Here is a 17544-nt window from a genome sequence, read left to right as displayed (position 1 = left end):
GACTTGCAGATGACCCCTATTGATTTTCAGGTCACTAGGTCAAAGGTCAAGGTCACGGTTACCCTAAAAAGTAAAATGGTTTCCGGATGATAACTCAAGAAGGCATACGCCTAGGATCATAAAACATCAACGTTAGATAGATCATAACTCGCAGATGACCCCTATTGATTTTGAGGTCACTAAGTCAAAGGTCAAGGTCACGGTAACCTGAAATAGTAAAATGGTTTATGGATGATAACTCAAGAACGCATATGCCTAGGATCATGAAACTTCATAGGTAGCTTGATCATGACTCGCAGATGACCCCTATTGATTTTGAGGTCTCAAGGTCAAAGGTCAAGGTCACGGTGACCCGAAATAGTAAAATGATTTTGGGATGATAACTCAAGAACGCAAACACCTAGGATCATGAAACTTCATAGGTAGATTGATCATGACTCGCAGATGACCCCTATTGATTTTGAGGTCACAAGGTCAAGGTCACGGTGACCCTAAATAGTAAAATGGTTTCCGGTTGATAACTCAAGAACGCATACGCTAGGATCATGAAACTTCATCGTTAGATAGATCATGACTCGCAGATGACCCCTATTGATTTTTGAGGTCACTAGGTCAATTGTCAAGGTCAAAGTGACCCGAAATAGTAAAATGGTTTTCGGATGATAACTCAAGAACGCATACGCCTAGGTTCATGAAACTTCATATATACATTGATCATGACTCACAGATGACCCCTATAAATTTTCAGGTCACTAGGTCAAAGGTCAAGGTCACAGTGACAAAAAACGTATTCACACAATGACTGCCACTACAATGGACAGCCCATATGGGGGGCATGCATGTTTTACAAACAGCCCTTGTTATTATTTTATTTTTTAAATACCGTCCAACCATCCCACCCAAGAACCCCCCCCCCCCCCCAAAAAAAATATAAAAAAATGCCTTTTTTTTTTCATTTTTAGAAAAAGATAAATGTAATAAATGACCACACCCCGACACTATACACCCCTTTCTACTTCACCCGTCCCTCCTTTGTGATTGAAATTGAGATAGGTCCCTACACCTTTAAAAAGGAAAATGGATGAGCGGTCTGCACCCGCAAGGCGGTGCTCTTGTTAAAGAGATGTCTTTGTCAAAAAACTTCTCCATTGGGCGAAAAACATTGAAAATCATATCTCATTTTAATGCCAATTGGTTTGTGAAGCATATTTCTTATTCTAACAAAACCTGTTTGTAATGCAATTATAACTTAAAATACACAGCCATATTAAGTAAAATTATGGTCTTTCTGGTTGTGTCTTTTGTGGATTTAAATTTTATGGAGTAGGAATGGCATTAAAGAAACATTTACTGATCACTTACTCTTAGTTAAGATTTCTTTGAATGAACATGTCATATTAAATTTATGCATAAAAAATGCTACAAAATCTTTCAGGTTTCCCCATCCAGTAACTTTAGCGGGCATGTTTGAAATGTCGACTGGTTACCTACCAGTGAACCAGAACTGGCAGCGTTATGTAAACCAGTCAAACACTGTGTATGAAGACATGCAGAACCAACTGAAACAGCTCCTAATGCGACTAGCTAACGATGCTTGCAAATTGTTGGCCACTGAACAGTAAGTATCAATGACATTGGTATATGAGATATTGAATTATTTTAGCAGCGTGTGTTTATGTTACCTATCACATTGGTGTCCTCAATGGCCATACTTCTGCTGGTGTTGGGTCTGCCTCTGTATATCGTTTTTTTTGCACACAGATCTTAACCCTTTGCATGCTGGGAAGTTTGTCGTCTGCTAAAATGTCTTCTGCTGAATTTCTAAATTTAGCATTTTCTTCGATTTTTAGTCCCCTACCGGTTTTACCGGAGGAGACTTATGGTTTTGTCTCCGTCCGTCCGTCACACTTTTCTGGATCCTGCGATAACTTTAAAAGTTCTTAATATTTTTTCATGAAACTTGGAACATGGATAGATGGCAATATGGACATTATGCACGTCATTTCATTTCGTTCTTACATAAAAAATTCTGGTTGCTATTGCAACAAATAGACTAGAAATACTGCTGAAAATGGTGTATTTTCTGGATCCTGCGATAACTTTTAAAGTTCTTAATATTTTTTTCATGAAACTTGAAACATGGATAGATGGCATTATGGACATTATGCACGTCATTTCATTTCGTTCCGACGTAACAAAATTTGGTTGCTATGGCAACAAATAGACTAGACATACTGCTGAAAATGGTGGTTTACTGGATCCTGCGATAACTTTTAAAGTTCTTAATATTTTTTCATGTAACTTGAAACATGAATCGATGGCAATATTGACATTATGCACGTCATTTCATTTCGTTCCGACGTCAATAATTCTGGTTTCTATGGCAACAAATAGACTAGAAATACTGCTGAAAATGGTGGTTTTCTGGATCCTGCAATAACTTTTAAAGTTCTTAATATTTTTTCATGAAACTTGAAACATGGATAGATGGCAATATGGACATTATGCACGTCATTTCATTTTGTTCCTAAATAAAAAAAATTGATTGCTATGGCAACAAATATATATTTAAAAATCTGGAATTTCTGACAATGGTGGATCCGGTAGGGGACTTATATTGCTTGACAATAGTCTTGTTTTCAAAGAATACTATCACAGTAGCAAACAGTTTGGATCCTGATCCAATTCGGTTCTAGCACTGAAAGAGTTAATTGATCTTCTCATTCTTTTGTTTCCTTTTTAAAAGGTAAATGTGCTTTATTTGCTGATATGCATAGTACAATAACATAAATACATCGATGGATAACATTCAATACAGTTCAAGCAGTCATGTGATAAAATCCATTCCAAAGGTGTTTCATTATAATACTAGCAAAAAAAAGTTAGTAACTTAAATCATAATAACAAAAAGACATCACTGATTCTCATGAAGTTGTTCATCAGATGCAGTTTTATTTTGTTAATCCTTAACTAAGATGGGATAGCTTAAGATAAATCAAATGAGCCTCGCCCTGTGAAAAGGGGGCTTAATGCTTGTGCCTTTATTAAGTATTGCCCCACATTAGCCCGTGCAGTTTGCACAGGCTAATCAGGGACGACACTTTCTGTTTTTCTGAAATTTTTTCTTTAAAGAAAGGCTCTTCGTAGCAAAATCTAGTTTAGGCGGAAAGTGTCCCTGACTGGCCTGTGCGGACTGAACAGGATAATCTGGGACGATACATTACGTACATGAATTAAACTCCTTTTTTCACAGAGCAGGGCTCAATTATAATTGCAATTATTATCGCAGTGTTGCCTTATTCTTGTGTTTGTCAGGTACAAGGCTGACCCTTGGCTCTGGGACCTGGACTGGACTGTGAAGCCTTTCAGACTCAAGAAACAGAAACCATTGACCAAGGTTTGTGCATGCTCTTCTGGTTTCTGCATTCTCTAAAGGTGTTCAATTTATTAAATCTTGTTTCTACCATTGCTATTATCCCCCGCCATAGGCAGAGGGATATTGTTTTGGCGTTGTCCATCCTTCCTTCTTTCCGTCCGTTTGTCCGTCCGTCTGGCACTTTTGTGTCCGGAGCCATATCTTAAAAGTGCTTTGGCAGATTTCATTGAAACTTGGTATGAGTATATATATGGATAAGAAGATGATGCACGCCAAATGGCATTGCACACCATTGGATAAAAACAGAGTTATGGCCCTTTGTATCTTGAAAAAATGCTTTTTTGTGTGTGTCTGGAGCCATATCTTGGAAGTGCTTTGATGGATTTAATTGAAACTTTGTAAGAGTATGTAAATGGATAAGAGGATGATATTGGCGTTGTCCATCCGTCCAGAAATATTTGTGTCCAGAAGTATTTTGGCGGGGGATATCAATTTAACGAATTGGCTTGTTTGCTATTTTTATGCTCCCCCAAAAAATTTTGGGGGGAGCATATTGTTGCCGCTTTGTCTGTCCGTGTGTGTGTCCGTCTCTGCACAATTTTTGTCTGGGCTATTTCTCAGCAACTAATGACCGGAATTTAATGAAACTTTATGGGAAGCTTCACTACCAAGAGGAAATGTGTTTATTATCAGCAGGTTCTGGTCGGATGATTTTTCACAGAGTTATGGCCCTTTGAAATTTTCCATTAACTGTACATTTAGTGCAATTCTTGTCCCCCCCAACTACTAGACGTTTCCTTTTATTAACCAGGTTTTTGGAAGAAAAAAACTGGTTATTAGATTGGCGTATGTCGGCAGGCGGGCTGGTTGGCGGGCGGGCAGGCGGGTGGGCAGGAGGAACAAGCTTGTCCGGGCCATAACTCTGTTGTTCATTGTCAGATTTTAAAATCATTTAGCACATTTGTTCACCATCATTAGATGGTGTGTCGCGCGAAAGAATTACGTCAATATCTCCAAGGTCAAGGTCACAATTTGAGTTTGAAGGTAAAAAATGGCCATAAATGAGCTTGTCCAGGCCATAACTTTGTCATTCATTGTCAGATTTTAAAATCATTTGGCACATTTGTTCACCATCATTAGACGGTGTGTCCTGCGAAAGAATTACATTGATATCTCCAAGGTCAAGGTCACAATTTGAGTTTGAAGGTCAAAAACAAGCTTGTCCGGGCCATTACTTTGTGAGTCATTTTGAGATTTTAAAATCATTGGCACATTTGTTCACCATCATTAGACGGTGTGTCGAGCGAAAGAATCACGTCGATAGGTCAAGGTCACAGTTTGAGTTTGAAGGTCAAAAATGGCCATGAATGAGCTTGTCTGGGCCATTACTATGTCATTCATTGTGACATTTTAAAATCATTTGGCACATTTGTTCACCATTATTGGACGGTGTGTCGCACAAAAGAATTGCGTCAATATCTCCATGGTCAAGTTCGCCACAACTAAAAATGTATTTATTTTGAAACAACTATGTAACTATGAACAATCAGTAACAATGGACATTTTGATTTTGAGTTGTCTCTCTTTATCAGACTTTTTTTATGCCCCCCTTTGAAGAAGAGGGGGTATATTGTTTTGCACTTGTCGTTCAGTCCGTTGGTCGGTCCGTCGGTCGGTTCGTCCACTAGATGGTTTCCGGATGATAACTCAAGAACGCTTAGGCCCAGGATCATGAAACTTTATAGGTACATTGATCATGACTGGCAGATGACACCTATCGATTTTCAGGTCACTAGGTCAAAGGTCAAGGTCACAGTGATTTGAAATAGTAAAATCGTTTCTGGATGATAAATCAAGAATGCTTACGCCTAGGATCATGAAACTTCATAGGTACATTGATCATGACTGGCAGATGACTCCTATTGATTTTCAGGTCACTAGGTCAAAGGTCAAGGTCACAGTGACTTGAAACAGTAAAATGGTTTCCGGATGATAACTCAAGAATGCTTACACCGAGGATCATGAAACTTCATAGGAACATTGACCATGACTGGCAGATGACCCCTATTGATTTTCAGATCATCAGCTCAAAGGTGAAGGTCACAGTGACTCGAAACAGTAAAATGGTTTCCGGATGATAACTCAAGAAGGCTTACGTCTAGGATCATGAAACTTCATAGGAACTTTGATCATGACTGGCAGATGACCCCTTTTGATTTTCAAGTCACTAGGTCAAAGGTCAAGGTCACAGTGACAAAAAACGTATTCACACAATGGATTCCACTACAATGGACAGCCCATATGGGGGGCATGCATGTTTTACAAACAGCCCTTGTTTTCTAATTGAAATCAAGGTCAATTTTACACAAGGGGTTAACAATACACATTTTGAATCGTCTCCCTTTATCAGACTTTTTTTCAACTGAAAAACCTGGTTTTGTGACAATTTTGTCCCTTGTCTAAATATATATTGCAATATTGTGACAAAAAAACTTTGTGGAGCATCACCCGTCTTCGACGGTTTCTTGTTTGGTTCTGCTTAATGACTTGCAGCATGGGGGAGTTTTTCACTTTTCTGGCAAGCTGTACTGTTAACATTGTTTATCAGTTTTATGCATAGTACTTATTGTTCATAGCACAGCCATGGCATGAGTTGCAAATCAGAAGGTTGTTGTTGTTGTTGTTTTGGAGCGGGAAAGGGAAGGTGTTTTTATGTGAGCAATTTGGGTATAATATGTTTGTCTAGAAGTTAGAATGCACACATACATGTATGTATTGTCATTTTCCATTTAGGAGCAATGTTAACCAAAACTCTAGGTGGAAACAAAACAAGTATGATGTGATGACTGATGCTGTAATGATCTTGGCTAATTGGAATGTAACTTGATATGTTTTTGTATGGTAAGGTGTTTGTTATTGATGTATGTCTTATATTCAGTCTGAATATTGGCCTTATGATGTCTAGAAATGTTTTGTTTTACCATATTACAGTGTCAAGTGCGGACATTTTGTTGAGTTGTGTTGCTTGATGTCAGTGATCTGTCACCTTCCAGAATTAAAAACTAAACAAATAAGTTGATACATGATCTTATTACATAATTCCCTTCTGTGACAGTAGCACACAACTGTCATAGCATCCTTCATGTTTGTTTGTTTGTTCAGGTTGTTTTTTCTTGGGAGGAGATTCAGCAGTATTTCATTCATATCACTGGTCAGTTAACCCTTTGCATGCTGGGAAATTTGTCGTCTGCTAAAATGTCGTCTGCTGAGTTTCTAAAAGAAGCATTCTCTTCGATTTTTTTTCAAAGAATACTATCAGAATAGCAAACAGTTTGGATCCAGTCGTCTCATCTGGATCCAAACTGTTTGCAAAGGCCTTCAAAATTGGGTTCCCGCACTGAAAGAGTTAACAACTCACACTTTTCATAGGGTTGCTGGTTTACGAGTACTCTGTGAACACACTTGTGCAAGTAACTGACAACTATATTACTTATATCAGAGGTAGAGGGAGAATGGTAGAAAGGATTTCATGACCAATTACCATACAAGTTATGCTGCAGGGCCAGGGATAGAAAACCTGATGCTCAGATTTGGGCCGTGCTCTGTGAAAAAGGGGTTTAATGCATGTGCGTAAAGTGTTGTCCTAGATTAGCCTGTGCAGTCCGCACAGGCTTATCAGGGATGCCACTTTCCGCCTTTATGTTTTTCATTTGAAAAAAGTCTTTTCTTAGCACAAATCAAGTTTAGGCAGAAAGTGTTATCACTGATTAGCCTGTGTAGACTGCACAGGCTAATCTGGGATGACACTTTACCCACATGCATTAAACCCCCATTTCACTGAGTGCGTCTCATTTGTTTTCCAAGGCTGTACCAGCTGAGCTAGCCAGTCTGGTTCTGTAACATGCCTTATCTTCTAACATGGACTGGTTCTGTAACATGTCTTATCTTCTAACATGGACTGGTTCTGTAACATGTCTTATCTTCTAACATGGACTGGTTCTGTAACATGTCTTATCTTCTAACATGGATGATAATGTTAAATCATAGGTTACAAAAGAAATTATTGCCATATAAAATACCCTTTTATGTTTGTATAGCTAAGATGCATTTACTCATTTACATGATGGTCAGCAACATAACAGGTATTATCTTTTTTTAAATGGTCAGCAATTCTAACAGGAAATCTTTCCTGGCTGCATGTAAATGAATTTTGCCAAGAACTGTCAGTATACAGTCATGCAGTACAGGGTTCAATTTATATTTGATGTGTAGTGAGAGCTCTTGTTGCACCAACATATACATTGATTATAAAAACTAAATTATTTTGCAGTAAGAATTGAAGCAGTATCTAAATTTGATCCCTACCTCTTTTATTTCTACACCTTACTGTAAAATGAAATAAATTGCAATATTTGCAGTAAGAACTGCTGTTGGCACTCATTTTTAGCTCATCTATTTTTTGAAAAAAAATTATGAGCTATTGTCATCACCTTGGCGTCGGCGTCGGCGTTGGCGTTGGCGTTGGCGTTGGCGTCGGCGTCCGGTTAAGTTTTGCGTTTAGGTCCACTTTTCTCAGAAAGTATCAATGCTATTGCATTCAAACTTGGTACACTTACTTACTATCATGAGGGGACTAGGCAGGCAAAGTTAGATAACTCTGGCGTGCATTTTGACAGAATTATGTGCCCTTTTTATACTTAAAAAATTGCAAATTTTGGTTAAGTTTTGCGTTTAGTTCCACTTTTCTCAGTAAGTATCAATGCTATTGCATTCAAACTTGGTACACTTACTTAATATCATGAGGGGACTGGGCAGGCAAAGTTAGATAACTCTGGCATGCATTTTGACAGAATTATGTGCCCTTTTTATACTTAGAAAATTGACAATTTTGGTTAAGTTTTGTGTTTAGGTCCATTTTATTCCTTAAGCATCAAAGCTATTGCTTTCATACTTGCAACACTTACTAACTATCATAAGGGGACTGTGCAGGCAAAGTAATGTAACTCTGACTGGCATTTTGACAGAATTATGTGCCCTTTTTATACTTAGAAAATTGAAAATTTGATTAAGTTTTGTGTTTAGGTCCACTTTATTCCTACAGTATCAAAGCTATTGCTTTCATACTTGCAAGATTTATGAACTATCATAAGGGGACGGTGCAGGCAAAGTTATGTAACTCTGACTGGCATTTGGACGGAATTATGGGCCCTTTATACTTAGAAAATTGAAAATTTGGTTAAGATTTATGTTTTGGTCACTTTACCCCTAAAGTATCATAGATATTGCTTTCATACTTGGAACACTCACAAACTATCATAAGGGTACAGTAAAAGGACAAGTTGCATAACTCTGGTTGTCATTGTTACGGAATTATGGCCCTTTTTTGACTTAGTAACTTTTAATATATGGTTAAATTTTGTGTTTCGATCCACTCGAAGTATCAAGGCTATTGCTTTCAAACTTCAAATACTTACATGCTATCATGAGGTTACTGTACCTGGCAACTTGAATTTTACTTTGACCTTTGAATGACCTTGACTCTCAAGGTCAAATTATTAAATTTTGCTAAAATTGCCATAACTTCTTTATTTATGATTAGATTTGATTGATACTTTGATGAAACTACTCTTACCTGACATACCACAATAGACTTCACCCAAACCATCCCCCGTGCCCTCCCCCCCCTCCCCCCCCCCCCCCTAATTTTTTTTTTTTTTTTTTTTTTTTTATAAGATCATCTCACAAATGACCACCACACCCTCACACTATACCCCCACCCCACCCCCCCCACCCCCCCCCCCCAAATTTTTTTTTTGATTTTTTTTTTTTTTTTTTTTTTTTTTAAGATCATCTCACAAATTATCACCACACCCTCACACTATACCCCCCCCCCCCCCGATTTTTTTATTTTTATTTTTTTTTTTCGCTTTTTTGGAAGATAATGTAATAAATGTCCACAACCCCACACTATACACCCCTCTTCACTCCACTCCTCCCTCCTTTGTGATTGAAAATGAGAGTCCCTTCACCTTTAAAAAGAAAATAGATGAGCGGTCTGCACCCGCAAGGCGGTGCTCTTGTTCTAGAAGCAGCAGGCAGCCTTAGAACAGAAGCAGCAGACAGGAAGTAATGAGGAGGAGGTTTCCTGCATTGTGGAAGTGTTGGCCCAACAAGACAGACATAGTAAAGTTGGGAACCGATACGTGGGATATCCTGAGTTAGTATTCCTTATAACAAGCATTAACATATTTATATCAATGTATTAGTTTTCATATTACAAACAATTTTCATTTGAGGGTATTTTAGTGTTAGAAAGAAGTTTTGGGTTTTTAATTTTTTATTGCATTCATTCTCTAAAATATGACATAAAAACAACCAGTCATACACAATTTTAATCAATCAGTAGCGATAAATATGGGAATACATATCAGTTAACGCAGAAATTTCAATTTATCAACTGTGCATATTTGCATTAATTATAGTTCAATATATACTAAAGCAAATACATTTAAGGCAAAATAAATGTACATGTATATGCATAAGAATAATGCATTTAAATAAAAATATTACAGATTGTTATCTCAATATATTTGTTAAACTTTGTCTTTAATAATAGTACTTCCTTATTAACATAAACTTTCCAACTTACTTCAGGTGAAAAAAAACTCGACTTCACAAAAAATTCTAGTAATATGCGGTCAAGAACTTATTGTGATGTTTTGCATATTAAATACCAAAGTACCATGAGTCTCACTTTGGGCAAATCAGGTTTAATGAATCATGTAAAGTTTTGTCCCAGATAAGCCAATGGAGTCCTGATCTGGAACAACACTTTCAACCTTAACTGGATTTTTCGCTCAAAAGAGACTTCTATTAAACAAAAAATACCATCAAATGCATCTTTAATCCCAGATGGTTCAAGGAGCTGTGTGCAAACCCTGCTGACGCAGACTGGCGCCCAGGCCCCAGTGGGGTCAGCCCCCAGACCCGCGTGACCCCTAAACTGCTGCGGCTCACCTGGGATGGTTATTTGCTTCACTTTGACGACAACCACGGCTGGGGTTACCTGGTGCCCGGTCGTCATGACAACTTGTTGACGTCTGAAGAATTGGAAATGATGGCAGAAGGGAAAGAACTCCCTATTGAGCGGTTGTTTCCTTATCAGTAAGATGTTTGTTTAAAAATCTTTGTGTCATTTATATATTATTGGCACTGTAAATAATTATGCACCAAATATTTACAAATGACAAAAGGCATACATCAATTTGCCAGTTGTTTTTGATATTCTGTCAGTCGTTCCGTCTGTTCATCTTTCATTATTAGGTAAGCCCAGCCTACTTTTGGATGAAGACTAATTCAAAATATTCTAATTCTAGATTAACCTAAAATGATGTGTTTCATTTAACATCAATTCCTTATGCTACAAAGCTTTTAATATATAAGGATGTTATCTAGAAACACTTTCAATACACCCACATCAGATGACTTCATTTTGACCTTGACATTTTGACCTTGGATTGCTTCAAGATCAAGGTTTTATTGGACAGTTAATTTTTATGTCCCACAGTCTATACTGAGTGACATATTGTTTTTGCACTGTCTGTTTGTTTGTTGGTTTGCGTAAAACTTTAACATTTGCCATGATTTTTGCAAGATAGCAACTTGATATTTGGCATGCATGTGCATCTCATGGAGCTGCACATTTTGAGTGGTGAAAGGTCAAGGTCATCCTTCAAGGTCAAATTTATGGGGGGGACATAGTGTTTCACAAACACATCTTGTTTAATTATATTCGAAGAAGAGGGGGTATATTGCTTTGCTCATGTCGGTCGGTCTGTCGGTATGTCGGTCCGTCCACCAGGTGGTTGTCAGATGAAAACTCAAGAACGCTTGGGCCTAGGATCATGAAACTTCATAGGTACATTGATCATGACTAGCAGACGACCCCTATTGATTTTGAGGTCACTAGGTCAAAGGTCAAGGTCACAGGTGAAGGTCACAGTTACTGGAAATAGGCATTTTAAGGATTTAGCATGGTTCAAACAAGGGAAACAACTACCGTTTATGCATGTTCTTTTTGTTACAGCATTTGCCTCCCTTGTAATATATTTAAATTTTACCAAATGTAAGGCTAACTGCATTTTTGTAATGCATTGTATCAATAACCACCACCACGACCACCACCACGACCACCACCACGACCACCACCACGACCACCACCACGACCACCACCACGACCACCACCACGACCACCACCACGACCACCACCACCACCACGACCACCACCACGACCACCACCACGACCACCACGACCACCACCACCACCACCACCACCACCACCCACCACCACCACCACCCACCACCACCCACCACCACCACCCACCACCACCCACCACCACCCACCACCACCCACCACCACCACCACCACCACCGTTGATCACAGTGACAAAAACGTATTCACACAATGGCTGCTACTACAACATATAGCCCATATAGGGGGGCATGCATGTAGCCCATATAGGGGGCATGCATGTTTTACAAACAGCCCTTGTTTATATGTATACAGCCAACATTCAATTTTTGTTTGGCCCATAACTTTGTTATGCATAATATATATCGGCATTTAATCCATCATTTGTTAAGCATTCGTAAATGTGAAGAATGAAAATATACCAAAGTCAAAACAAAACAAGAATTTATTTATTAAAAATACAACCTTGTCAAAAATGTCGCAAGTAATATGCAAAAATACATCATTTTATGTCATTGAAATGATGGTAAGTTTTACTAATGTATCACTATAAAACATTCTTATTTTTCTTTACATAATAGCAAACTTGAAATAATCAATTTGAACATGTGATAAAGATAAGAAAGTTTAAATCTTGGCACGAATATTTCTTACCTTAGTATATTCAGACTGAGCAACTTATTCTCTAATACATGTACATACATGTAGTGGTCAATTATCAAAACTGTAGTGTTCTTACTTACTTGATGTTGTTGCACATTATAACTGATATGTACATTACTTTACTGCTGTTCTTATAGTATTCATGGTCCTTAGTATGTATGATTTAAGAATTTACATACCCGTTCTTCTTGTATATTTGATCTATGTCTGCTTGACAATGATATATGTCTGATTGACAATTAGACTGTATATATACTTTTATTTAAGATATGAATATAATTGATGACCACATGAGGGTTGATGAAAATTCATATTATATTTGCGGATGTAGTGTTCTTTTTATTTGAAATGTTTAACAATTATGTGTTTTAACGAGTCTGAGTACATGTTTATCATTTTTTTGACGTCCAAATAAATCAGGACTGTCCATATGCAACATAAGTACTATTTTTTCAGTTTTTATTTTTTTATTTAATTAAGATCTAAAACAATACCACATGCTTATAAGCATTTATATTTAACTATAAAATGTATTGTCACGCGAACTTTAATTGTATTTACACGTTTATTATTTTTGTTAGCTAGGCTAGGTATTTTGTGAATTATGAAGACTTGAAAAAACACACACTTTTTGGTATCTCGGCTGATATCTCAGTTTAACTTAATTAAGTTCTAAGACAGTCATATGTTTCAAAGCATTTATATGTAACAATATGTCTTGTCTCGCGAACTTTAACTGTATGTACTATTTCGGATTTGAGAAATTGATACACCCCAAAGACAATAATATGTAAAACATATGTTGATAAATCATGTATTTAGATGTAAATAAGCTTATATGTTTGATTGTTGCCACAATCAATCCTCTTTTGTCAAAACTCCTTTTGTACATTTTGTTTCTGTTACGTTGTATGTTTATGTTTAATTTGCTGAATTGCTCGCATTGTGATATGCAGAAGTTAACAAATAGAAATAGTGTTTATTGTCTACCTAGATACCTGTTAAGTAATATATACAGTCCACTCTCGTTATCTCGAAGTCGGCGGGAACTTGAAAAAATATTGATATAACGAGAGTTCGAGATATCCGATTAGGCGTTTTCAAACGAAAATGAGACGCAATTTTACCTTGTTTTTAACATATAATTACCTGCTAAGCGGTCTTACAAAGCCGTCAACATGAGGCATAATACTCTCTTCCTAATATACATGTATACGCATTTTTACGAGGCACGATTAATTTTGCTATTTTAATGGTTAAAATGACGTTGTAAGTATTACAGAATTGTATGAAAACATGCGGTTAGAATTTTTATAGACTGTCGAGTAAACATCTGGTTATGTTGCTATTTAAAGTGATGATGCCATTGACCTCCAATCAATTCGAGGGTTTTCCATCTGAACATGCGTAAATCACGTTCCGGAATACTGAACTGTACATGTACATTTTGTTGTTTGAAATGCAAAGTGCAATAGATTATTAGTACAGGATCAAATACAAATGAAAAACCATTTTGAGTCTTGTCTTTATCATCGTTATTATCTTTATAACGTTTTATATACGCAAAAATATAACTCATAATGCATTTTGGAATGTTGTTTGTAAAAACAATTACTATTTTGGCCTTTCGGCAGGCTGTGTATTAATTGCAGTTAAAGTGACAGGCCTTACTCAAGTGTTGATGGCTAACGACATTACACACGTGTGATCATTGATGCAATCGATGATACATCAATTTCCTACCGCAAAGTATCGGGAGCAGCCGGGCTAAGCGGGACGGTGATCAAAGAAAAAATTTCGCACCTTTTGCCGACACTGGGACAGTTATTCGCACTTCGAGATAAACCACAGTAAATACATGTAAAATCGGGACTTGGGACAAAATTTTATATCCACATATCGAATAATTCGACATAACGAAAATCGAGATATGCGATGTTTACTTACATAGATAAAGAAGGAAAAAAGTTGGGACATTGAGCTTACTTCGACATATCGAGAATATCGAGATATCCGATGTCGAGATAACGAGAGTGGACTGTATGTTAAAGCACATTTTTCACCATGCCTTTATATAAATGGATAATCTTAAATTCATCTCTTAAAACTGTAGGGGTCTCAATAACAGTAAAAAACGTAGAGATGTATTTGATTTTTTTAAAGAAAAACAAGCACATATTTACTGTCTCCAAGACTGTCATTTTACTCCTGATATGAAAACTAAAATATGCTCAGAATGGGACGGTGAATGTTACTTTAGTTTCTGGCAATCAAATTCAAGAGGTATTTGCATTTTGTTCAGAAAAAACTTACAAATCACAGTAAATAAAATTGAAAATGACTTACTTGGTAACTATCTTTTATTGAATTTGACATATATGACACACCAGTTTACATTATGCTTACTATACGGGCCTAATAAAGATACGCCCATCTTTTTTCAGACCTATTTAAAAAGATTACAGATTTTCAAACTGATAAATTCATTATATGCAGAGACTTTAATTGTGTACTAGACGTTAACTTGGGCCATCAAAATTACGCAACCATTAATAATAATAAAAATGCAAGAAAAACACTGCGGTCTATTATTAGAGATAATAATATAATTTATACTTTTAGATACCTTAATGTCACTACTCAACAATATACATGGAGACGATTAACACCACTGCAACAAGCTAGACTTGATTTTGTTCTTACCTCTAATAGTTTGTCATCAAAAATTAGAAAATCTACAATTAATTCAAGTTATAAATCAGATCATTCAATTATTGACCTAGAAATAAGTTTTGAGGATATAGCACATGGAAAAGGGCTATGGAAATTCAATAATTTCCTGTTAAATGATATTACATTTTTAAACTGCATCAATACTTTGATAGAAAATGTTAAAAAACAATATTGTATTCCAATATATAACATTGAAAATATTGAAAATATTGAAAACAGTACCATACAGTTTGTTATCAATGACCAACTATTTTTAGAAACGTTACTTATGGAAATAAGAGGAAAAACTATTTCTTTCTCATCATATAAAACTAAACTCAACAAAAACCATGAATCTAATTTAATTTAAGAGATTGATATACTTCAAAAATCATTAAACTAATGCAGACCAACTTCTTGCCTTACAAACTGAATTAGAAAATGTTTGGGAAAGTAAGCTTAAAGGGGCATTTATTCGTTCTAGAGCTAAATGGATTGAAGATGGTGAAAAACCCTCTAAATACTTTTGCTCGCTTGAACCAATCCATTATACAAACAAATCGATACCTTTTATTGAATTAAAAAGTGGTGCTAAGTTAAATGAGCAAAATTATATTTTAAATGAAGCTGTTACATTCTATAAAACACTATACAAAAAAAAATGAAAACGAAATTGAATATGATATAAAAGCTGATTTATCAAATGTAAATACCCAAATTGATTAAAGTTCAATCTGATTCATTAGAAGGACTGCTAAATATTTAAAGAAGTATCCACAACACTTAAAAATATGAAACATGACAAAAGTCCAGGCTCGGATGGATTCACTGCTGAATTCTTTAAGGTGTTTTGGAATAAATTAGGTCACTTCATAGTTAGAAGTATAAATTATGCTTTTATGATTAATTCCTTTGTTAATAACACAAAAGCATGGCATTATAACTTGCATTCCAAAAGAAAACAAGCCAAGATGTTATTTGAAAAACCTGCGACCATTAACCTTATTAAATGTAGTACACAAACTAGCATCAGGCTCAATTGCAAATCAATTAAAAACAGTACTTGATATTTTAATCTCTAAAGATCAAACTGGTTTCATAAAAGGTCGATTTATTGGTGAAAACACTAGATTACTTTATGATATATTGAAATATGCTGAAGATAATAATTTACCTGGATTACTAATGACAATCGATTTTGAAAAAGCATTCGATACCTTGTCTTTTAAGTTTATAGAAACAACCATTAGCTTTTTAAATTTTGGCCTATGTTTCAAAAATGGATATCTATGTTTTTGCATAATAATATGGCCTCAATACAAATAAATGGATTCTTGTCTAACACTTTCTGTATAGAGAGGGGCTTTCGTCAAGGAGACCCCATGCAGTGCTTACATTTTCATTATATGTGCAGAAATTCTTGCTATTAAAATAAGGAAAAACAATGAAATAAAAGGCATTACCATAAAAGACATAGAATATAAAATATCTTAATTTGCAGATGATACATCTCTACTTCTTGACGGGTCAGAAACAATCCCTTAATTGTACGTTAGATGTGCTTTATGAATTTTCAAGATATTCTGGACTTAACATTAACTATGAAAAAAATAATTTAATTTGGATAGGTTCTATGAAATATAGTACACTATCAATAAAAACCAAATACAAACTGACATGGGGAGCTTCTACTTTTAAAGTTCTTGGGATTGTGTTTGATGTTAACTTAAAAAACATGATAATGATAAATTTCGAAAACAAAATTGAAAGTATGAAAAGTACAATAAGTCATTGGAACCGTAGAAATATAACACCGCTAGGAAAGATAACTATTGTCAAATCATTGCTTTTACCTTTACTCACTCACTTATTTGTATCGCTACACACACCAAGAATAGACACCATGAAAACAATAAATCAACAATGTTATGACTTCATTTGGGCAGGACCAAGTAAAATAATAGCCAGTGTAATTGTTAAGAAATACAACGAAGGTGGGCTTGATATGATAGATATTTTTTTCTTTTGAAAAATACATGAAAATAACATGGCTTAAAAGATTATTGTAAGACGAGGGTAATTGTTATACACTAGTTAAATCGATAATAGATTTCAAAACTATGTTTAAAACTGGCCAAATGTATGCAGAGAAAATATGTTTACACCTGAAAAATAAATTTTGGCTTGATGTTCTTAAAAACTATGTTTTGTATATTGAAAAGCTGCCTATAATAAGTTGTAATGATATTCTGGATATGCCTCTATTTTACAATCATAATTTTAAAATTAACAACAGTCATATTTATATTAAAAGTCTATTTGAAAGAGGTATTCGTTTTGTGAGAGATATTTTGACAGAAAGAAATTGCTTTATTTCCAAAGAATTTTTGGCTGAACTTGTCAGAACAAACGTAAATTTCTTATTATATCAAGGATTAATTAACAATATAAGTAAATATATAGAACAGTTTGAAGATATGTTGATTTTTGACAATAAAATTTAAGGGCCTATATTACCAACATATATAAAGAAAATAGTAAG

The 17544-nt window shown here is 35.6% G+C and overlaps 1 protein-coding gene across 2 annotated transcripts in view; it reads left to right on the top strand.

Moving 5' to 3' along the window:
• LOC127877548 (DNA polymerase subunit gamma-1-like) overlaps window positions 1–17544 on the top strand; it is an 83250-nt gene that overhangs the window by 29268 nt on the left and 36438 nt on the right. For both annotated transcript variants that reach the window (XM_052423508.1, XM_052423509.1), the window contains exons 9-12: window positions 1436–1618; window positions 3316–3397; window positions 9463–9593; window positions 10289–10540. In XM_052423508.1, coding sequence (XP_052279468.1) covers window positions 1436–1618; window positions 3316–3397; window positions 9463–9593; window positions 10289–10540 — 648 coding nt within the window. The remainder of the gene's footprint in view (window positions 1–1435; window positions 1619–3315; window positions 3398–9462; window positions 9594–10288; window positions 10541–17544) is intronic.

Source organism: Dreissena polymorpha, chromosome 4 (assembly GCF_020536995.1).
Source record: "Dreissena polymorpha isolate Duluth1 chromosome 4, UMN_Dpol_1.0, whole genome shotgun sequence".
Classification (NCBI taxonomy): domain Eukaryota; kingdom Metazoa; phylum Mollusca; class Bivalvia; order Myida; family Dreissenidae; genus Dreissena; species Dreissena polymorpha.
This window is presented reverse-complemented; position numbering and strand designations above follow the sequence as displayed.